The sequence below is a fragment of the Lissotriton helveticus genome, chromosome 11, assembly GCF_964261635.1.
Source record: "Lissotriton helveticus chromosome 11, aLisHel1.1, whole genome shotgun sequence".
Classification (NCBI taxonomy): domain Eukaryota; kingdom Metazoa; phylum Chordata; class Amphibia; order Caudata; family Salamandridae; genus Lissotriton; species Lissotriton helveticus.
Window position 1 is genome coordinate 55,187,723 of NC_136072.1, and position 24,460 is coordinate 55,212,182.

The following is a 24,460-nucleotide window of genomic DNA, read 5'->3' on the forward strand; positions in this document are numbered from 1 at the left end:
AAAACTGACCCTGAACCCTAAAAATACCCCTTTCATTTAACATAATTAGCAATTAATCAATTAAATAAAATTAATTACCAATTACATTTTAATTAATTAACAAACATTTTTTAATTAACAATTAATTAAATATTACTACCAATTATTAAATTAACATATTTAATTAATTATAATTAAATTACTTCCCACCCTATTCCCCTATAAACCCACAACCCGCTAGAGAAAATACATTATTTTAATTGACATAATTAGCAATTAATCAATTAAATAAAATTAATTACCAATTAAATTTTAAATAATTAACATATATTATTTAATTACCAATTAATTAATTATTACTACCAATTAATAAATTTACATATTTAATTAATTATAATTAAATTACTTCCCACCCTATTCCCCTATAAACCCACAACCCGCTAGAGAAAATAAATTATTTTAATTGACATATTTAGCAATTAATCAATTAAATAAAATTAATTACCAATTAAATTTTAAATAATTAACATATATTATTTAATTACCAATTAATTAATTATTACTACCAATTAATAAATTTACATATTTAATTAATTATAATTAAATTACTTCCCACCCTATTCCCCTATAAACCCACAACCCGCTACAGAATTAAATTACACAATAATTAAAAAAATAATTAATTAAAAAAATAATAAAATAAATTGACACTTTTCACACATATTATAACATAAACACACTATAAATAATTAAATATTATTTAAAAAACTATATTTTTTACTATCTAGATTATATACTTGGATATTTTCACTGTCTATATTATTTACAGTCGATATTACTTCACTTACCTTAAAAACGATATTTTGGCTGTCGATATTCTGTCTAGTCGATATTTTCTCCAAACAATATTTAAAACTCGATATTCTGTCCAGACGATATTTTGGAGTCGATATTATGTCTGTGCACCATGTATTTTTACACTATATATGTGTAGTTGTAAGGGTGTGCAGCCTATGTGGTGTGTGTGACTGCTATGGCCCAGGAATCTATTTTGTGTCTCATGTGTGTGGTTGGGACACAAGAGGGACCTTGGAAGGAGCCTACAGAGAGAGCAATGGGTAGGAGGACTCCTTCAAAGCATTCAGAAGTGCATTGAAGTAGACCAGACTGTTGGATTTAGAGCAGGGTTCTCCAAAGTCGGTCTTGGAGAGCCGAATCCATACTAGATTTTTAGCATATCACCATTTAGATAAACATAGTTGTCTTAAAAATCTGGCATGGATCCAGCTCTCCAGGACCGACTAGGGGGAGAACCCTGCTTTAGAGGATGGGAGACAGAGAACCCTTTCGAGGTGTGGGACAGTCCTTTCCATCTTCATTCTTCCCCATAGGTGTTCTACCCAACAGGATGTGAGGTATCTTAGAGAGGATACCTCTCCGTTGGTTTGGTCCTCCATCACAGAGACCCACAGTACCACCTGATCCTGCCTGCTGACAGTAGAGGACAAAAACTGTGTCATGGCCAATCTGGGAGGAATATGCATAAGCAAAGAGTTCCTCCAGGAGATGTGCAGAAAGAAGCGGGCTTTGGGCTGCTATCCACCAATGACACTGGTCACCCATCAGTGAGCCCAGAGTGAAGCAACTTTCTTCCCTGAATCTGGGTTGCCTAAGAGCCCTTCGATCTCCCCATGATCGTTCCAAGAAGGGGAGCAGAAGTCAGCCGAGTGCACATATAAACAGGAGCAGTACTGTAGTCCCAGCCAACACATACTGTGGTAGACTCCCATGCACTTACATTTAGCAATACAGTGACCAACCAAGGGTGCAGGAACCAATAACATTGGCAGGTGCTGGGGAACCTGTACAGATGTCCTAGAGACATTCATACCTTGCAAGTATTACTATCAGTGTATTTGCCGCTTGGGAAAGTAAAAGGAAATTGTACCCCCCCAAGCCCTTGGTACAACTGAATGTGTATTCACTCTGATCAAAGTGTTACTCAATCCTTAGTGCTAAGTGTCTATGTTACCTTTAGTCCTCTGCATTTCATGTAAGGTATGTAGCTGTGCCTGTTGATTGAAGTAGCTTTTATTTGCAATTAAAGGCACTGGCTGGATAATGGTCTAGTTGGTACTGTTAGAGGTGTATTTGAATTTGGAGTATCTACCCCACGCGACTTCCCTGAGCAAGCTTTGATCCTCTCTGCTACACCACCCTGAGTAGCAACTGAAAGAAGGAGGTGCCTGGTACTAGGTTTTGTGTCCATTGTAATTAATCCACTCCCAAATACTCTACTCCCAAAGGCAACCATTGGCAGCCATTACCTGGATTGGATCCAGTTGCCGCTTGCTGTCCCTGTTGCACAACAGAGGAGGTTGTGTTGCTTCCTACAGGCTGGGAGACTGAGGTGCTCACTGCTGTTGAGGCGTTCCCAGGTTTACTTGTGACCACGGCTGGCCCCATGCTGGAAGACTGAATTGCTGTGGTTGTGGTCTGAGACGCATTCAACGGAAGGGCCACATTCTTAGTTACGGCTGTTATTCCAATGGTTGGAGTGGTCATTGTTGTTGTAGTTGTAATAGTTGTTGATTGAGGAGTGGTTGCAGCCAGGGTGGTCTCAGGCAAAGCTTGAACTGGCACATCCGCTGCAATTGGAGGTGCAGGAGGTGCAGGCGGTGCAGGAGGTGTAGGAGGTGCTGAAAAGGAGAGAGAACAAGATATGAGACAAGGAGTACATTGCAGTGTTGGTTTAAAGTCATCCTCCTGCGTGTACTGACCACCAGGTGCAGTACATCAACTCACCCAATCAATCACTTCAAAACACAACTTCACTCTGTATGCACCCACTTGAATTATAATGAACTAACCCCCAGATGCATCAAGCATCCATTTTGCAATTCCTCATTAGCGAAAAATAAGGATTCGCTAATAAGGAATTGCAAAATGCCATGCATCAAGAACTTGCTTTAAAAATAGCGATTTCCTAAAATTCCTTAATTGCGACTCGCAAATTGCGACTCACAATTAAGGAATACCTCCCCATTCACTCCTATGGGCCTAGAAGGGAAGTCATTCTCAATTTGCAATTAGCAATTAACGAATCGCAAATTGAGAATGCAATTTCAAGGGTGCAGGGGTGTCCAAAGGACACCCTGTTGCACCCCTGAAATCTGCATATGGGTACATCTTGCACGCACACATGCCCTAAGGGCGTGTGTGTGTGTAAAATGGAACTTTGAAAAATGCACTTTAGTGCATTTTTCAATGTTTTTGCAAATGACCATGAAGTTCAACTTCATGGTAATTTGCTACTCCTATTTGCGAAATCGCTTTTTTTTTTTTAGTTTGATGCATTGCATTTAATGAATCTCAATTTAAAGATTCCTTAATTGCGATTTTTGCATTTGGGATGATGCATCCCTAATGCAAAAATACCGGTCGCAAGGTTTGCGACCTGTTTTTTGCTTGATGCATCTGGGCCTAAGCGCATAGGGGCAGCATTAAACATTGAGGGTTTGAAGTAAGTGACAGAGATCTGGCCAACAGTGGCAAGTAGAGTGAGAAATGCACATTGAGGTCTATGTTGAACTCTGCAGGTGAATAAAGAAATGTAACTTATGTGTACTGCTGTGGGTAGTTAGCTGAGCAGGTCCTAACATTCCTCTCCCATTAGCATCAAGACAACCTAATTTTCAAAAACACTTCTTTTTACCCCTTTCCTTCCCACTGTGGATCTTTTCAGCAATATCCAATACCAAATTAAAGCTTGAATAAAACTGCTGGAGAGGTGGTGTTGAGTGAATGTGATGTGTAATGCATGTGAGTGATCACTTGCACAGTTGTTGCCCTAACAGTATCTTTATGGCATGTTAGTGAAACTTGGAGAAAAAAAATCAGCATGTAATAAACAACATAATGGACATTGTCAATGCTTGTTTATTTATGTGCCTTAAAAATAATATTAATTTTTTTGTAAAATCAACAACCTGCCTCAATAATGACATTACATTTCTTTGCAAAATAAATAATCTGAATACCTGAAAGTGTCAATGCAATGTCCCCTTAGTCTGCATTGCCCTCCTTGCCAAAGCAATATATTTTTTGCCTGCCCAAATTAATGAGGGCAGGAACGATTGGGTACATAGATGGATGAATAGGAGAGTGAGGACATCAGCATTTTCCCCATGTTATACGCATTGCTAAAATGCACTGTCACCCATCAGGGTATTCTGGCGCTGTGCAGGGGTGTGAGGCTAGCCCAGGGGGTGGGTGGGAGGGCTTACTCAAACAGTCAGGTTTTCAAGTTCTTGCACAATCCAGGAAGACAGGAGGAGGCTCTAAGTAACAGTGTGAGGTTGTTCCACAATCTAGGAGTGACGAAGGAGAAGGCTGACCACCGCTTTTAGTTTTGTGAATGAGTTGGATATGAGTTTATGATAGTCTGGCTGAGTTAAGGTCACTTGAGGGTTGATGGAAGTGAGCATGGCTGTTCAGGTAGGATAGGACTGTGTTATGTAATGCTTTTTATGTGTGCATGAGGAGTTTGAATGGTGCACACTTGAGTATTGGGAGCCAATGGAGCTCCCTCAGGTGTGGTGTGGTGTGGGACAGGTGTGGGAGGTGGTGGACGAGTCTGGCTGCTTTGTTATGGATGGTCTGCAGTCTCTTCATGAGATGGTTGGTGATCATGCATAGAGAGCATTCTCATGGTCCAGTTCGCTGGTGATGAGAGCTTGGGGGACAGTCTTTCTGTAGTTGCTTGGCAGCCACTTGTATGTCTTTTTCTGCATCTTTAGAGTGTTGAATAGGGATGCAGGGATGGAGTTCACCTGGGCAAATATGTACAGCATGTTGTTGATGATGAGTCAGAGGATTCTTGCATTAGAGCAGGCGGTGGGGGTGCATCCGAGGTCTGTAGACCACCATGGGGATTGTCCCTGTGAGGTATCCTTTCTGAAACTCACCAACTCTGTCTTGTTGGTGTTCAGGTTGAGGCAGGTGGACTTCATCCAGGTCTTACTTCCGTCATGCAGGCACTGAATTTGTTCTTTGTGTTGGCGGAATTGTCTTAGAGGGACAGTATAAGTTCAGGGTCACTGGAGTAGAAGAGGATGTTGATGTTGTGAATGTCATTTTTTTTTTAGATGTTGAAAAGGGTGGGGCTGAGAAAGGAAACTTGAGATACACCACAGATTTCCTGGGCTTCAGAAGAGTATGGCCGCAGTTTGACTGTTTGAGTTTTTCCCTTTAGGAATGTGCAGCTGCATTGGAGGGCAGTTCCCTGAATGCTGGCTCTGATGGTGTGGGAGACAGTGTCAAATTCCGCTGAGTGCTCCACTAGAATGAGGGCTGCAGTTTTTCCTCTATCTAGGATCATACGTATAATGTCTGTAGCTGCAATGAGGGCTGTCTCTGTGCTGTGGTTGTGCCTGAATCTTGAGTGTGTGGTGTCCAGTAGCTTGTGTTTGATGAGGTGTGGGATGAGGTGTCTGTTCATGGATTTCCCCAGGACCTTGGCTAGGTAGGAGGAGGGAGATTGGATGGTAGTTCACAAGCTTGGTCGGGTCTGGTAAAGGTGTCATCAGTAGGGCGTTGACTGCTGAAAGCTTCCAGATTCTGGGATGTGGCTGTGTTGAAAGAGGTGTTAAGGAAGACAGTGAGTACTTTGCTGATGGGAGGGATTCCTTAGTTGGAGGCGTGGTGGGGGCAAGGGTCTGATGAGGCTCAGTAAGTATGGACATGATTGTGGCAGTTATAACCATGCTGATTGTGTTTGTGCTGTTTGGTCATCCTGAGTATTTCTGTGTGCCAGCTGGACTGAGGTCATGTTCTTGCTGCTGTGCTTATTGAGCAAGGGCCCAGGATGTTGACTCAGGTAGTGATCCAGTTGTTAAAGTTCTTAGTATTTGCAGGTAGATTGCCTGTGTGATTGGGGTGGGTCTTGGAGAGGGCGAGACCCAGTCCTTTTCTGCTAGGTTGTGCCAAAAACAGTAGGTCAGGCCTGTAGTGGTTGGTCTTCTGTGTGTGGATGTTGACTGTGAAGCTGACAAGGGCATGGTCGGACCAAGTGATAGATGTTAATTTTTTTATCATGATGCTGCATGAGGCAACAAAAAGGGTTCCAGAATGTGTCAGGTGGTGTGGGTGGGGTCAAATATGTACTGCGTGAGACTGAAGTTTCAAAGATTTTTGAGTAGGGCAAGAGAGATTGGTTCCAAGAGGTTCTCTAGATGAAAATTGAGACCTTCAAGGAGGATGAAGGTCTGCAGTCGAAAAGTAGTGGAGCAATGAAGTCCATGAAGTTTCTTGTGTAGTGGCATGGGGTTCTGGGGGTTGGAAGACAAGGGAGCCTCAAAGGGTGAAGCTGGCAGTGATTTGAAGTATGAAGGTGAGGTGCTGATTTTATTGTCCGTCGAGGCGATGGTTTCATTGTCTGCGGAAGCAATGCAGCTGATGATGTCCTTCAAGATGATGGTGATTCCTCTTCCTCTTTTGGCGGTCATGTCGTGGATCTTATATCCTGCGAGCATGGCTGTTGCAATGTCTGGAGCCAATGCTTGGGTCAGCCATGTTTCTGTGACAAAGAGGAGGTCCAGGGCAGAGTCGTCCAGCAGGGCGCAAATTTCTGTGGCATGTTTGCTGAGCGTTTGGGTGTTGAGAACCATGCACAAGAGTGTGGTATGAAGTGTGTGTGGAGGCTGGTCAGTGTGTGCTAGAGCTAGACCAACTGGGGGTGTGGGGGTGAAGTAGCGTTGGCAGGCAGAGCAGGTAAATGTTCTTTCTGTTTTCTGTGGTGCAGCACAGAAGCAGCACAGCAAGTATCAGGCCTGGTTGAGGGCATGGAGGATCACCGCTGGATAGCAGTGGGTCAGAGATGGGCCAGAGTTTCTGGTGCTAGGCGCAGTCCACGTGTGGGTGGGCGCAGGCAGAGTTGCATTACCATTAAGTAGGTCCTGGGAGGGGGGAGGAGTACAGGGCATGTGGGTGGGGCTCTTGGTTGTGGGAGGAGGATAGCAGGGGAGCATGGGAACAGGTAAATGGAACTGGCAGGAAGAAGGGCAGTAAAAGAGCATTGGATTACCAGGCACATGAGAAACAGACACAAAAATAATACACAGAAGTACAAAAAGGGACACAGAATGATAACAGTCACAAAGGGCAGAGAAGCAAATGAGATATACACGCAAAAATAGGCACAAACATAGCACAAACGTTTTATAGAGAGGCAAAAAGGCACAAACAAGTTTGAAAAGTGGCAGAAGGAGCACAGAAAAAGGAGACTAAAAGAGGTTGAGAGGAAGAAAAGAGGCACAAGAACAAGTTTGAAAGATGGACAGAGAGATATGAAAGAAACAGAAGAGTAAAGAGAGGCACAAAAAGAGGCACAGAACCAAGAATGAAAAGATGCACACAGAGAGATGAAACAGTAACAAGACCAGAAAGAGACCATGAATGAGGCATAAAACAAATTTGAAAAGATTCACACAGAGATGAAAGAAGCACAGGCAAAGTTCAGCGAGGCACAGGAGCCAAGGATGGGGGGGGGAAGGGGGGAGAGAGAGAGAGAGAGAGAGAGAGAGAGAGCTCGGGAGAACAAGTGGATAGTGAAGAGGTGGGTCTGACGGTCCTTGACCAGTCGGAGGACTAATTGCAGGTAAGTCCTGTGGGCTGCTACCGCTAACCACCTCCATCAATCCAAGCACCCATAGAAGTGAAAACAAACACACCACTTCATGATAAAATACTTTTAAGCACTTTCAAAAAGTTTGTCATTTTAGCTTTCCCAATGATAGTTTGATATGATGCTTGCCAGTCTTCACAGCTATGCTTGTTGATTGTCTTATGGCAGAATCTAGACCACTGGTGCTCCTACTTTGATGGCACTCATTTATTTGACTGCGGAAGAATAAAACTGTGAGAGGGCTCATGAGGTGTGAAGTTTGTGACTTGTAAGCTAAACAAACACTACCACATTGGGCTCATTTAACCAGAGAGCTGTGCTTGTCTGTTATGCTAATATTGAAAAGATGTTGTAATAATGTATGCTCTTTTTGGGTATGGCTAAAAGCAACCTTATCCAGTTCAATTTGTGTGTGTGTTGTTGTGTGGATCCTTGATTGGTTAAGCGTGAAAATGGGTTAAGGGGAAGTGGAATAGATTGATGAGTGAGTGAGGTAGATCTATGAGTGGGTTAGTGGTTGGATGAATGGATGTGTGACTGTATCTGTGAAAGAATGAGTACAAGGATGGATGAATCGGTGACTGAATACATGGACTGATGACTGGATGAATAGTTGAGTGTATGATGGATGATCAATTGCTGGATAATTAAATAGCTGAATGAATAGGTAAAGAGATGAGTACATGCATGCCCTGTCAAATACATACTTATAGCAGGGGTTATTCTCCTCTGCAGCTGCTGCTCACTCACCCATTTGCAACCATTTGTCGAACCATGAGCCATTCATCCATCCACCATCAGCAACATTCACCCTCCTGTAACCCCCCACATAATATACATGCCCATCCTTACATCCCTACACAAACTAACACTCGCCTATCAATTATCAAGGACATTTACTAATAATTTGCCAATTCACTAATAAAAAGCCAGACCAATTGGGTTTGCCAATGCATGTTTACTTTAGGGCCTGACTGTCATGCTGTCGCCAGAGAAGCTGCACTAGTGCCACAGTGTTCTAACTTTGCTCACATTTTCCTATAGCTTCAAGAAAATGTGCCAAGGAATAAGAGTACAAATGGTATAGTGTGTACAGTGTGGTTCATAAATAGTGTACCAATGAATTACCTTGAGTGACGCCATTGCAGGCGGCGGTGTAGTCGGAACAGCAGTCGTAGTTCGTGGTGCAGTAACTATCGCAGTAGCAGTCACCCCTCCGGCAGCTGCTGTCCACCCCTTTGCAACAAAGTGCAGGGTACTGTGTGCACTGCCCTTTATACAAAAACAAAAGAAATATACATTACCAGTGAGAACCCAATCCTCTATAACTTCTAGTTGCACTATTCAAAGCTAGCCTGAAAGATGGGAGCAGGTGATAGAAGTTGGAATAGCTTCTACTGGTTCGTCGAGGCAATCACGCCTGCGGATAGGAGAAAGGAGCACGCCTTACCGCTTATAGACTGCCAATGACCACATAGACTGGCTGGCTGCCTGCAATTGGCCCATCATGTATCTGCTTTTGTAGGCGAGGAGTCTTCCAGAAATTCTTGCACCCCAAAATATTACTTACATAAAACGTCCATCAATTTGATGAATCAGACACAGTGTTAAACCTCAATTTCACGAAACAATGTGTACCCAAGGTAAGGCACCGCCCAACACAGCAAAATGATCCAAAATATAGTCTATTCCCTTAGGATCACTCAATAACTGAGTTTTAGATCAGCTGAAGAAATGTAAAGTATGTATTCTAACGATTCAAAAGATATCTGGTACAGAAACATTGCCATGAAGACACTTAGAAAACAAATAATTAGAGAGCTGTGCAAATCAGAAATTTCTTACCAAGGGAGCACCAAAATCAGTAAAGAAACAGACAGCATTTAGGAAAGCACTGGCTCACCCTCAAAATCGAGGGTTTATATACACTAAATAACCAAAACTGCTAAATAATCGTATTTTGATCAAAAGTGGTACATTGTCAGCAAATTCAGAACACAGTATTATTAAACGTCATATTGCCTTAGCACCTAAGTACTGTCCCACTATGTGAATATTGATTCTGCCCACTCTATGCAAATGTCATCTAGAGATGGTAGATCAAAATATTAACATGAACAGCAAGCTATTATAAATGAATAGAGTTCTGTGAGCTAGCAGAAGGTCCTTTGGGAAAGCAGCATCATTGTGACCATTCTAGGAAGTTTTAATCAAAGAAAGCAGGAATAACTTCATAAGATATAATCAAACAAGCAAGACTCTTCTTGTCTGTTTGCTTCAGGAATAATGAACAGTGAAATGCGCAAAGAAAACATACTTTTTGGAGAACATGGCTACCAGGCCCTGAGTGAGTCCTAGCTAAAGAATAGTCAGGAAAATAAGATTCTACATATCATAGAAAATGTGTTCCAAAGGCAATAACACAATGTCAGTCTGTACATATATAATTGAATTTGAAACCACATTTTGCATGTTGGTAATGATGCACAAAAATATAAATGCACAAAAACTTTAACAATTTCCCTCCTCTGATTATTGTATACTCACTAAAAAAACAACTAGTCTAATTAATCTAACAGTTATAACACAGACTGCATCACTTTCTGCTTCTTTTGAGCCCATTTCTACATCAAATTTAGCTGATTATATCCATGATCTCAGCCTTGCTGCATCTCAAACTCTTATCTTTTCCACTTTGAAGATCATCTTTTCAAATTTAGAAATAAGTATCTAGGAAATATACCGCTATATGTATCAACAAACCATTTTGCATTTCCTAAATAGCGAATTTTAAGGAATCGCTATTTAGGAAATGCAAAACGGTATGTATGTACAAAATCGCTTTCCAATAGCGATTCCTTAGCATTCCTAATTTGAGATTAGCAAATTGTCATTCGCAAATTACCCCTTCATTTCCATGGGCCAGGAGGCCCATAGGAATGAAAGTGCAATTTGCAATTAGCAATTTGCTGATCGCAAATTAGGGATTTTTCCAAGGGTGCAGGGGTGTCTCAAGAACACCCTGCTGCACCCCTGAAAAAGACATTTGGGGGCATATGGCGCACATACATGCCCTAAGGGCATGTATGGGCGTCATATGGCACCTTTGGTTTTTTTCAAAAAAGCTTTTTGATAAGAATTCGCAAATTACCACCAACTAGAAGTTGGTGGTAATTTGCTAATCCTTAATGGCATTTTTTCCATAATATTTGTTTGATACATTGCATTTAAGGAATCGCAAAATTTGCAATTCCTTAAGTGCAATCGCAAAATAAGGATTAGCAAATTTTGCTAATCCTTATTTTGCATCAAACTTGTTTGATACATTCCATTTGTCTATTTAGCATTCGCAAAGGCCGAAATTCGCAGAATTTCGGCCTTTGCGAATGCTAAATAGCTTGATACATATAGCGGTATATCAAGAGAAACAGGACAATTGCACAGATCCACACATTAGTTACAGAGGTCAGTAATAATCTAACAAGCCACCACCCAAACTAAGGAACTATTCAACAGCCTTGCTAAACTCTTTCCCATACCACTAACCCAGGAACTTCCTGTTTCCCACACGGCATGCTCTTCTAAAGCTTGAACTTCACAAGAGATGTTCGTTATATTTTGGCCATAAGCATTAAGAACACTACTGTTATCAAATATGAAGGTGCAGCTTTCCATAACCTTAAAAACCCCGCAAATGCCACCTTCTGTTGCAAGAAGGAATTCTAGTGATAAACAGTTTGCATACTCATTGATCACATTGCAATTAACTCAGAATCATTTTGAGTTATGGCCTTAGCAGTATTAGAGGAAAGCCAGTCCCCAAGAACAGACAACCTTCTAACCTTCACATCAATTATAGCCACACCTATAGATGGAATTATAGCTCCTAAAACATCCAAATCTATCTGCCCAAACCACCATTTCAATCTCTTAAAACCAACAGCATCATTCTCTCAATAGACATGATAGACTCTAGGAAACACTAAAGCAAATTAGCCAGAATCCACAAAGTTACGAGGCAGATTTGAATAAGCAGTCTTACAACCCACTCAATAGATCACTTTGAAAAAGATTCTTCACCAACCAGAAAATCACCACTAACAACATAACTTCTTTCCCACTCACTTTAACCCATATATTCTATTTATCTAACTTCTTTAGGCTTACGACGCCCCACGCACAACTCACCCATTCTCTCATGATCCATTCTCAATCTTAGATTCAAATTTGAAAACCTGCGTTCTTCCTCAACCATCATCTATTCTCTTATCAACTTTTCATCTGCCCATCTCTCATTATAGTCTTTGACAGGCTCATGCTCCCCTTTACTCAAAGTGCATACACACTGTAATTTATTCTTTAGAGTTTTATGGTTAGTTTGTGCAGGAGCAACACAAAAAGATGATGGACGGAATGCTGAACATTGTCAAACATTCTCCCCAGTACAGAGATCTGGGCCTAAAACCATAGTTTTTGTGCTCACCATGCCATTTCAGTTTGGACCAAGCAATACGCAAATCAGTCTTGACTCTGCTCCCCATAGCGTTGGAACAGTTTTGTGTAGGGCTCCGTCGTGTTGTTGGGCCCTGCACCAAAATGTAAACAGCATTGACAGGACCCTCCATGATGGCAGATCCTACTAATGCTTTAAAAATGACCACTAGCTTGGCAATCATTTCTTAATTTTGCCGGCGGAGCAGTCCTGGCCTGCCGGACATTAAGCCCTCTACTGGTCCGATGAAGATTACTCTGTCTGCTAAAGTATAAATCGCTCCCTATATCACAGCTATATAAATCCACAAACCTGTTAACATAGTCTGTGAAGTGTAGGCTTAGTTTCTACACAACTAGCTACTTTTTCCAAGCCTTAATGCTTCTGAATAGATTTTAGGCTGTCCAACCGTTCCCCCTTAGTCGACATGAGCCATACTACTCAATGTTAATTTGATTTCTGATCCTCAATGTGTATGAGCTTTACATCTATTTGGAATCCTGTATCTGGCCCAGAAGTTGGTAGGATGCTAGGAACTTCCGTTACCGTTAATCTCCAACCGTAGTAGGATCAATTTTTGATTTACATATGATGGGCAAATCAACAGCTTCTCTATGGTGAACCAAACAGAAGTCTAGCAGAAGATTTGTATGTTTTGGGTCTACGTTTTTGGAAATACATTTTTAAAATAGTTTTTGAAATATAAAAGTGTCTCTTATACAATGAAGACTTTTAAAATAAGTTAAAAATAACTTTCCTAGAGCTTACATGTTTCTTTCTTGATGCCTATTGGGGTAGCATTGGTTCAACAAACGTAAAGTATATAAAGTCCTTTGAATTCATTTAGAAGGCTTCTAAGCCACCAGCATGTACAATCAAGCAACATTAAAATCATGTGCCCATTTGTCAGTTGGCACATTATATGCACATGAAATGCTATTATTTTTACAAGTTCATCAGGAAACCTACAACTAAATGTAATAATAATAACTAGTCATAAACATAATTGGTGAACTGATGGACTTGAGAGAAATTCGGAGGCTACAAATTTAACACTTGAAAAACTGAGGTCCTTTTGTTCAATTCCAGGAAGGAAGATTTGCTTCGCCAACTTTAAGACACCTATAATGACGACCGAAACATGTTGCGCACCAAAGTGTTGGAGGACAACCAAGACCTCGGTGAATTGAACTATGCTGCGCTATTAAAAATGACCAGCGCAATAGAACATCTTTTTTCTTTATCTTTGTAGTGTGTTTATGACAAATGATTTTCTCTGTGGATACAGCTACTGTGGCTTAGATATTCAATCATCTTGTGTCGTCTATCTATGCGTGTTTTGGCGGGTCAATGTCAGTAGCGGCTGGCAGTGAACAGCGGTAGAGGGGTAGGGTTGGCAGGGGGTAGACAAAATAAAAAATTAAAAAATGTAAATACCACTGACCTTTTCACCGGCCGCCACCTCTCATACATCCTTGTCCTCTTCCTGCAGTCCTGGCAGCAGGAAGCGCTCGCCTCCCAGGCTCCCGTGAGACAATCACAACGCTGCAATGCAGAGAGGCTTTGCATGTTCCTCACCAGTCTGTGTAATGCAGCCTGATGGGGAAAATGCAAAGTGTGCATGAGCTGTTTGGTCGTCCCAAGAGTGCCGGCTAAATAGTTCATGCGCGCTTTGGGATTGTACACCACTCCTCCCCCTGGGCCATCAGCCCTACCCCAGCCACGCAGCTAAGAAAAATAAAATGATAATAACAACGTTATTATCATTTTATTTTTACTGCTCTGCTTTGCAGTGGGGCGAAGCTCCTTTGTCTTAATGGAGGAGCTGACCCTGGTCTACTCCTTCATCAGATAAGCCAACATCACCAGTGACCATAGTAGGTACCTATCTGATGCAAATCACTGGCTCATAAGGTGAACAACAAAGTATAAGGAAGAGTGTAACTATCAGTGTGAGGTCACTCATTTTCACAACAAGGAATGTGGTCTTACAAACAAGTCATTGCTGAGACAAACGGCGCCATAACTTCAAAGAGTGGAGATATGTTTAAGGAATAATTTCCACAATCCTCGCGGCTTGGTTTGAGAAGGCCTTACAGTGCAGTGGTGCCAACGGTGAAGGGGGTGGAAAAAATATACTACAACAGGTAGTCGGGGCACTCAAATAAATTCCGGAGGACATAGATAGGGACCCTGTCCAGAAGCAGCATTGATGCTGATAATGTAAAGCCAGATAATGTGCGCCTTCTTGAAGGAGTCCAGAAGAGGAAAAGAAACAAATGGGGAAAAACCTCTGGAAAAGGTAGAGACTCCAGGAAGAAAAGAAGGCAAAAAGAATTATTAGGAAGAAAAAACAAGAAAAGCCAGGAGAGTGCCAAGAAGAACAAAGGCTCAAAAGGGATTTCCTTACTGAAACAGGAGCAGCAACAGAAACAGAGGTACACTAGCTGGAGTGCAATACACCAAAAGGAGCGAGCACACACCAGCTGGAGCGAGTAGTGTTGCAACGCAAGGAAATAAAAGACTATCAGCCTGATTCATGAAACAAAAATCGGCTCGCAAAGGGCCAGATTCTGAGAATCTGGCCCTTTGCGAGCGCAATTATTGCATTTGGGATTCATCATCCCAAATGCAATATTCGCTATTACAGAATTCGCTATTGTGCGAAGAATGGCATTTAAGGAATCTCTATTAGAGATTCCTTAAATGCAATTCATCAACCAATTTTTTTTTTTTTTAAACCTTTATTGTACAGGGAAGGCTCACAAATACGGGCCGGCCACCACAGAGAAGGAGCATAATCAACAATACAGAAACGCATACAGAATATCACAACAGATCATACAGGAAATAAGGGCCAAAAGCCATATAGCAACCAGCAGGGACAGGATACGAGAAGGTTGATTTTCTAATATATAGAAACGGGTACAACAGGATAATAAACAGGTAGGAAGTCTCGGAGGGCCGTGGTGGGCCGCGAACAGCCATGGTAAAAGATACAGGATAACTCAATAATGACAAATACCTATCGGTAAGGGCAGAATATGAGTCGCACCAGAAAAACAGTGGCAACTGCCGTTCAACGCCACCCACCACAATAAGAACATATCATATCAAACAGAGTCGAAAAAGGCTTATCAAATAAAGCCCTCCGTCACACAACCCAGGGAATAAGGAAAAAACCCCCCCACGAGAGGGAGGAGGAAGGGAGGAAAAAGAGGGAAAAGGGGACAAAAAGCGAAAGGAAGAACGCCGCCTCAAGCACGCGCCCCATGGCAAACGAGGCCGGAAACCACAAATCGGTATACAGCACCGGTAGTAACCAGAGCAAAATTAAATAGTGAGCCAAATTCACAGTAAGACCCAAAGGCCAGCGCATCGAGAACAACCCACCCATGGGGACACATGCTGAGACCGCGTCCCGAAAAAGAGGACACACAAGAGCCATAGAACCAAAAAATAAGAAAAAGGAGGGGAAAACCCCCCCCCAAAGAAATGACAGACCCCCCCCCACCCCGCAAGCCCACCCTGCACCCCTGCAGAAGGCTATGGCCCACCCCCCAGCAGCGTGCCTGTCGCCCTAATCAGAACCCAAAATATAGAAGAGCTAAAGCAAGACAGAACCATAAAGACAAAAAAAATGGGGGGGAAAAGAAGGAATAAGGGAGAAAGGAACACGGGAGAGGGCCATATAACAGAATCAACGGCTCCCACCCTCCCGTCCGAAACATCAGTGTCCACGGGAAGACGAAGAATTGAAGGATACAGAACAGGAATACGACAAAAGTCCGACATGGTCATACCGTACTAATCGATCATCCAACCATTGCAAGACAACAGTCCACAAAGGCAAGATCGTCTCATCCCTGTCCTTTTCTTTCCAAATCTGTAGCAGTCCGCCTCACGAAGAACCAGACCACAAGGAACAGGAGGCAGAGAACAGGGAGGTCAAACTTCAATCCGCATAAGATGTTCCGTGCACCACTCGAATGATCCGGAGCAGGCAGAAACCATTGTACACAAGGCAGGCACAGTTCCGAAGATGATCTGAGGAAAGTCGACCCAGCGGAGTCAGCACAGGATCTACGATCGGCCATTCGAGGAGATGAAGAACAGGAAGAACCACCAAGACCGGCCCGGACAGGACCCGGCCCACCGACCCACAGCACAGGAGAGAACACATCACGATGGAGGGCAGCGGAACTCCGCACATCAGCAGAAACGGCAGCCACCGGGTCCATAATTTCCAGGATAGAACCAGCCGCACCTAGCAGTGACGTAGCCGCACACGCCAGGGGGGGCTCAAACGGCCCAGCGAAACGAGCCTCCTCCAGGTTAACAGCGGGTGCGGCCACAGGAGTACCCCAGGAGCGCAGGGCGGCGAGGATGTCCGTAAGTGTAGGAACACCTTTACAGTATCCGGTTTCCGTGCCACATCGTGGACCACCGCCGCCCATCTCGGCCCGGCTGAGATATACAGGGTCGGCCGCCATCTTGGAAGCCCGGCGGGGTCGCAACGATCCCCGACCCCCGACCAGGCCACAGCAAGGCAAACGGAATTCAGTCAACCACCAGCAGAGGCACGTCCAGAGCAGGAAGGGGGGCCACCAGAAGAAGGAGGATCGCCGGCCCCCCAATGCCGCCGGCCCCGTTCTCCGAGTCCGGGCGGAGGCACTCAAAATGGCCGGACCGGAGAACAAAGGGGGGGACAAGCCACAATTACGGTCAGTCCCGTCAACAGAAGGCAGCGCCTCCACCCCAGGCCGCGGGACCGCCTGATCAAACCAGAAAGCCGCGACCGGCCTCTCTGCACAACCGCCTCGTCGGCCGAGTCCACTGCGCCATCAAGGGCCGGCCATAGCGTAGCGCCCCGTCCGGGCGCCGCCAAGGAGACTCAGGCCAGTCCGCTCCGGAGGTCCCGAAGCGAGCGAAGGCACAGTTCCGGAACCACGGCACCCAGAGACAACCGGAACAGACGGTAAGTGTCTATAAATCGCCGTAGATCCACAGCGTAGCAGAAATTGTCTTCCCGGGGCAGGATAAAGGCAGGATTTATGTTTCGAACAGGAAAGTTGACGGAGCCGAGCTAAAGCGCGGCCATCTCGGACGCGAGCTTGGCTCCTCCCCAGATCATCAACCAATTTTAAATTGCAAATTCGCAATTTCGGGCCGCTATTTACCGAGAGGTCAGACCTCTCGGTAAATAGCAAAAACTTAGAAAAATGCTTTTAAAAGCATTTTTCTAAGTTGCATGTTGCACACACACATGTCCTTTGGACATGTGTGTGCGCAACACCTGTTCCAATTTGCATTTAAGGGGTGCTACAGGGTGTCCTTTGGACACCCCTGGCACCCTTTAAATCGCTATCTTATTTGCGAGTAGCAAATTGCTACTCGCAAATAAGGAATACTCCCCATTCATTCCTATGGGCCTTTTGGCTCATAGGAATGAATGGGGAGTTATTCCTTATTTGCGAGTAGCAATTTGCTACTCGCAAATAAGGAATGTGTAGGAATCCCTATTAATTTACCAATTCCTACATGAATACCGTTTTGCGAGTCTCTAATAGCGATTCCTTATGAATCTCTATTAGAGACTCGCAAAACGGTACCTTGATGAATCAGGCTGTTAGCCCCTTAAATAACCAAAGACAGCAAGTAATGCAACAAGTCTCCATCTTGCATACAAAACTAATTAAAAAAATGCTACGAAAGGTCGCCATTTTAGAATGGCGTAAAAGCTCTTCCCTGGGCATTCTGGGAACACGGCTATGAAACTATGGAAAGGAGACCGGCAGAAACATGGCCTCCATAATGAAAACGGCTGCTATCAAGTTGGCAACACTTATCCCCAGGCACAAGTTAAGTTAATCAAGGTCCCCAGCAGCATCGTATTTGGTGTCGTGGTTCCAGAACAGGAACTGTGGCATTCCTGAAAGGCTGAAGGATTAACAATGGGCGCCGTGTGAAAAATAAAAGACATGGCTAAACACACCTGTGATGCCAAAATAGCCACAGGGGCCGCCGCACAGCACCGCGGCATGCCTGGGAGGAAATGGGAGGCACCAGAGGCTAAGCCGTAGCCCGTGGCAAAGTAGATGGGAATGTTGCGGGCCGGACTGTGGCTCACGGCGCAACAAGCATTGCAACACCCTCTCCTAGTAAATAATGGTGGTAAGGACTTAACATAAAACCCCATAGAAAATCATGTTAAATTAAATATTTTAAAATATTCATAAATGCAATTTGCAGTTAAAAATCCCCCCAAAAATAAAACATATTATTTTTAATTATGAAAATATTTACGCAAACTTTTTTAAATTTGAAAATGAATATGACTTTTATTCAACTATAATTAAATTAGTTTTTATTAATTCTACATATCACTTTTAATAATTATTTCTGCATTTACTTTCATTTTAGGTTGGAATTTAATTTTTAATTTAAACTTCACAAAAATACTTTTTATTGCAATTAATATATTTCAATGAATTACAAAATTAATTCAAAATTAGGTTAGTTGTGCTGTAACTTTTTTGTGTCTACATTTAAAATAAATATATAAATTAGTTTACATTAATATTTAACATAAAAATAAATGTATAATTTTTTTAGTTAAATATACCTTTTTAGGTCTCGCCTCTCAATGCGCATGCCCATTGAGCGAGACTATAGGGGCTTAAACAAGGTTTACCTAGACTGGCGATTTACTGGCGATTTGATGCTGTGCCCGTGCACTTTTAGGTCAATGCGCAAGCGCATTGACCTAAAATGCGCGTGCACATCATCAAATCGCCATCTGTTCCCCAGCAGCACTCCTCCCACACCTTTGAAGTGAAGCTTAGCACTTCAAAGGCCCCTGCTTCTTCGCACTATTCACGGCCCCAGGCTGTGTCTCTCCCTCATCGCCGCTCTCCCCGCTCCGCCCCCTGCTGCGGCCGTGTTGCATTTCTCCTCCCCCCTCCCCACAGCAATGCCCTTCGTCTTGTTTTCTTTTCTTTTAATATTTAATTTAAACATAGCATTTCCATTATATAAGCTACAATTTCACGTAGTCCGTTTTGGTTTCAACGTGGCATTTCCACCTTCATCTTAGTTTCTGTGCGAGCCTGCTTCCATTACCCTTCTCCTGCATGTGCAGATTCGATCACTACTTAGGGTCGTCTCCCCGTTTTGACAGTTAGAAGGGTCGATGCACGCACTCAGGTGTCCAGCTGTGCCTGTTCTGCCTCCCCCAGCCTGCACTCCAAGCTGTTGGGAATAATCCAAAATATGAGAGGGGTGGAACAGACACAGCTTCACATGGGACTTTCTTTACGAGATGACTTACTTAATAGGCCTGTGCACCTCTGCATCAAAGGCTATAATTTCGACAGGCCGTGTCGCATTTCTCCTCCCCCCTCCCCACAGCAATGCCAATTCTCTCGTTTTCGGCCTCCCCCCCCTTCCCACCCCCTTCCTCCTTCCTCTTCCCTCTTTCTTGTCACCTTTTTGTTTGCTTCCTGTCTTGATACACCCACTTACGCTCCCTCCCAGACCTCTTACATGCCTCTCTCCCCTCCCGTGTTGCTCTCTCTCATCCATTTTCTTCTCTCCCATCCTGCGCTGCTCTTTCTCTCTCAAGCTTGTTTTCCATTATTTTCATTTGTCGCAAGACACTTCCAGTGTGGCACACTGTGCTGTCAAGGCTCTTCCGGCGCACGTTTTCACAAGGGTGCAGTTTCTTTTTCTTTTCAGTGCGAGGCGGTTCCAAAAACAACCTTGCCTTCCGTTACAGCTGAGGGCTTGTTTTCATTCTTGCCTTTGGGTCGGATTTCTCTAACAAATTCACCAAATGTTTACACCTTGCCTCTGCTGTGGAATTGGTGTACATATGAAAATAGCAGCTACTGTATAGTGTGCCTGCTATGGAGCTAACGCCGTCAATATAACTGGGCTCATCTCTGTTTCCATCAAATCAGTCTCATGCGGAAAAGGCCGCCTCTGGCATTTGAGCCAAGAGCAAGCCCACTCAAATGTAATAAACCGAGGCTCCCAGGTAGTTATTTGTGTAGTGTTTCAGGGGCAGATTTGGTAACGTAAACCCTCCTAATGCGAGACCTATTGCATTTCTAATGCTTGTTACTTTTTCTTATACTTTGCATAGGTATAGTCCACAGTTGTGGTGGAAATCTCCCTATTTTAAAATAATTGAATTTATTTATTTTCTTAAAATGTCCTATGGTTTTTTTTAGGTCTCACTCGAGACCTATTGCTGCCGAGTTGCCTGTGAAGGGAGACAGACCAGGGCACCAGCGGCGATTCTGGACAGTGGGCACGCACGTACAGGCACGCCCGCGCGCACATTTACTGTCCTGCAGGCAAACCAGCATTCAGACAAGAGATGGCCACGCGCAGCACGCTGTTCACACACACACACAGACGCGCGCATGCGCACACACAAACACACACACACACACACACACACACACACATCCCCTCCCTCTCTGCCCTCCCTCTCTGCCCCCCCTCTCTCGCCCCCCACTCACCGGGCTCTTTCAGCGGTTCATTTCAAAGAAGGCGTGCGTGCAAGCCCTACCAGCCGAACACCGGCAGCTTCCCTGCCTGCTGGGAGACAACCACGGCGCTAGGGCCTCGCCTCGCCTACATCCTCCCTGCCCGCTCCTCCAAGCTCTTAATGTATGCTCTACTCGGCTCCTGCCCTGAGGTCCGTCCATCGTCTTGCCCTCGTGGAATACGGACCAGTGACTAGGAAGCGGGAGACGAGTCCATGGAATAGTCTCTTCAACAGCGAATCGGTGTGTAACATCAGTGCGCCGGCGTCCGCGTCAATCCACGTAGTTCTGTTCCTGGGTCGGAAAGAGGGCTGACAATCCGTGGATAGATGAAAGGATTATTGACGGTTTCTTAGCTGTAAGGTAAGTAAGTCTTTTTCCTTCATTAGGATTGTGCAGCGGCTCGTGACCTACAAACTAGGTGGTAGGATGCCGTCTCTAGTTGCAAGATTTTATTATCAGAGAGAGAGAATGAGAACGTATTACAATATAATGCAATGAGCAGGTATGTGAATGCAGGCAAGCTCTGCCAATAAACGTCAAGGGAAGGACAAACAGAGCTGTTGAATTGGGAAAGGTAGTGTTGCAGGGGGCGGACAGTGTGCTAATTGTGTACTAGGGAAGGTGTAACAAAACGTGAACAAAGTGTGCGCATCCCTTGATGCTCTCCTGATTTACAAAGATGTATGGAAAGTTGCGGTAGAACAAGAGTAAACCTAACTATCCCCCTTTAGAGTTCAGTACATATATATAAATACTAACTAGCCTCTAGAGATCGCACTTACTTGTGGTTTTAGCCTGGTGTCTATGGTTACTTCTCTTTCTGAGACAAAGGCTTCTTAAAATTCAGGTTTATATTGATGCCCATACGTAAATACAGAATCTTGTGGAGTTTGCATTTAACAGCTACTAAAAAAGACCTCGTTTAATGCAGGATTTTCACCATTCACTTGTTCCATGATTCCTCAATGCTTACCAATGGTAACCTTTGGTGTGGCCAATGCGCCTTAAATGGACAGTGGAGTTGGTGTCATGAGTAACTAATCCTGTTTTAGATGACACTTAGGTAGTGTAGCACCTATTTTTAGATAGTATGTCCTCATTTAATTGCCATTTATACTGAAAAATTGAACGTTTAAAGATTTAGCAGAAAAATTATTAAATATATATTATCAATTGCTAGAGAATCCGTTGAAACTTTTTGCAATAGTCGGTTGTAGCAATTAAATGGTTACATCTGTATTAACTGAAGTAAGTTGTCCAAATAGTTTGTACTTTCTGCTGTTTAGACAGGGGCAGATAACTAGCAGAAACAAATAATTGTGCATCTAGCAGCTGTCTTAACAGCAGGTATTGTGTGCTATTTGGCAATCAACCATGTGAATACTGTAAAGGATATCTTTATTTAGCTAGCGATGGCTAAACAAATGCCTTTTTCACATTGCTCATCCTGATGTAGAGTAGCAGGGGAAAAGAGCCTCTTGTTACGATAGCGACTAGTTCCCATGAGAGAAACAACTCTTTGCAAAGACAGTGGCTTGTGTTCATTACCTGATCAGTAGAGATAGTAGCATTTTCCAGAGTGCTCATTAGAAGAGTGAATCGGGTAGCACAGAAGCAGCAAAGGGGAGAGTGGAGAGTCAAATGACAGCTGAGCAATGGAAGGAAGAGAAAGATGCATAAGGCAATTGATAGGGCACAATACCATTGTGACACTTGTATGGGGCAAATTGTTTGGGAACATGAACCGGGGGCATCGGGCAGAGATGGAGTGTCTGGGTGCATGCAAAGAAGTTAGAGAGTATCTGCAACAGGTATGCTTTCTGGCTGCTAGGTAATTTGGAATGCATGGATAGTTGTTATATGTGGCAGATAGAAACTGGGCACCTGGGGACAATTACTTGAGGTTTGTGGAGGACATTAGGGGCCAAAGGATAACATCTCATGGCAGGAACTGAGCTTAGGTGTTGTCTGTGGTCACCTTTTCCACTTTTTTGAGTGCACCTAGTTTGGGGCCATGGAGAGGTGACATCGGACCCTATATGCGGAATGCTTCCTGGTCTCTGTCTCGTTATACACAATCTGGTGAATTCATGTTCCTTTCAATACTTATGTTTTTTCTCAATTACAAATACATTTCAACTGTTAGACTAAATCCATACATTTTTTCTTCCTTTAGTTTGTACTTGGTATCATTTAATCTGAATATTGCATTTAAATTCAGATCTATGTTTCACTTAACATTTCAAAACACATTCGTCATCAGGGAGTACATGAATGTTTTCAAAGCTAAAAACAAGGAAAGGGAGAATTCATTTACTTGTTATACCATCAAATATAAATGTCATTTACAAACCGCTATCCTGTGCGTGGACTCATTGAGTTGACATTGGTGCATTACCTGTATCCTGTGTCACAAGCATTCCTGCTCTGAGCAAACATCTTCCTAACTAGTCAATACTACCATTTTATTCTTCCCATAAATCCCTTATTCCTCCCAGTGTGTTACAAATCTACCCATAACCTTGTAGTTTATCTTTTATGTCCTATGTAGTTTTCTCAAAGAAAAGTTGTATTTGTCGTTAAGTCCAGTTGACAATTGTGTATCTACTTGCCTGATTCAAAGCTCTTCTTTTTGACACCAGACAATTATGTGAGAACCACCAGGATAGTGGCTTTGGTTCCACCCACATGTTGGGAGCCAGAAGCACATGTTGTGATTGGGTAGAAATTGTATGCTTCCACAAAAAAAGTGCTTGCCCTCCTCACAGCTGTGCAGATTTTGTTTATTTATTCAGTTGTCTGAGCATCAACTTTCAGGGGCAGGTACATAACATTGGAATGCTATTAAAGTATCTTGGATAACTAGAACATTTATGGTGTTCTTGTCTGGCAGCGGCACAGATGGGAGTAGGAAAGTGATTAACCTCCATGGGTTTTTAGGTCTGGCTTTGACAGAACAACAGTCACCTGACGTTTTAATTTACACCAGTATTATTCCACATTTCTATGCATCCACACAAATATGTATCAGTTCCTATGCCTTCTACTAGTAGAGCTTCACACTGCCATACAACATTCATTTAAAGCGTCATCTGTTGGCATTGCCACTGCTTGTTACTTTAGCATTTCAGTCACACTAGAAGCAAAGCATGTCCTTAAAAACTATTAATGTTTTTTTTTTTTTAAATCAACAACACTTCAATGCTCAAAGTCAGCATGCTTTGGGCCAAAATCTAAAAAAAAATGCAAAGCAAAATACGACTAATTCCTTTTCACAGTTCACCCACTGTGCACTAATGAAATGCAACTTCGAGCGACTAAACCAGTTCTTTATGGTCCGTCATTGCTGCAATAGCCTACAAATAACGTCACTTTACTTAAGAACAAAACAGCTTATATAAACAATTCACACAGCTTTCAATACTCAAGAATTGAGAACGTCCTATTTCCTCGGTTCTCTCATTTTCGGCAGCAAAGTCATTCTTGATACTCCATTCTACTTTACCTCGCTTTGTTATGGTAGCAATATACTCCTGATAGATATTACATGGCTGTAAATGCTTTGCTTCTAGTGTGCCTGAAATGCCAATGTAAAAATGAGGACATCTATATGACAATTAACACGTTCGGTGGAATTACGCTATTTGAGTTTGAAATGTAATCCATGTTTGAATATCTGTTTTAGATGTGAAAGGGCTTGTTTTGAGTTCAAAGTGGTTACAAAATTTTATTGGAGTTAATGAGAGC

At 43.1% G+C, this 24,460-nt stretch overlaps 1 protein-coding gene across 1 annotated transcript in view; it reads right to left on the bottom strand.

Annotated features, from left to right (window-relative positions):
• The window catches only part of LOC144790706 (uncharacterized), a 180,668-nt gene extending 168,750 nt beyond the window's left edge, over positions 1-11,918 (bottom strand). Inside the window, exons 1-4 of the mRNA XM_078665426.1 lie at positions 11,852-11,918; positions 11,203-11,385; positions 8,792-8,935; positions 2,307-2,678 (exon numbers count right to left, since the gene is read on the bottom strand). Coding sequence (XP_078521552.1) covers positions 2,307-2,678; positions 8,792-8,935; positions 11,203-11,385; positions 11,852-11,918 — 766 coding nt within the window. The remainder of the gene's footprint in view (positions 1-2,306; positions 2,679-8,791; positions 8,936-11,202; positions 11,386-11,851) is intronic.
• Positions 11,919-24,460: the final 12,542 nt, after the last annotated feature.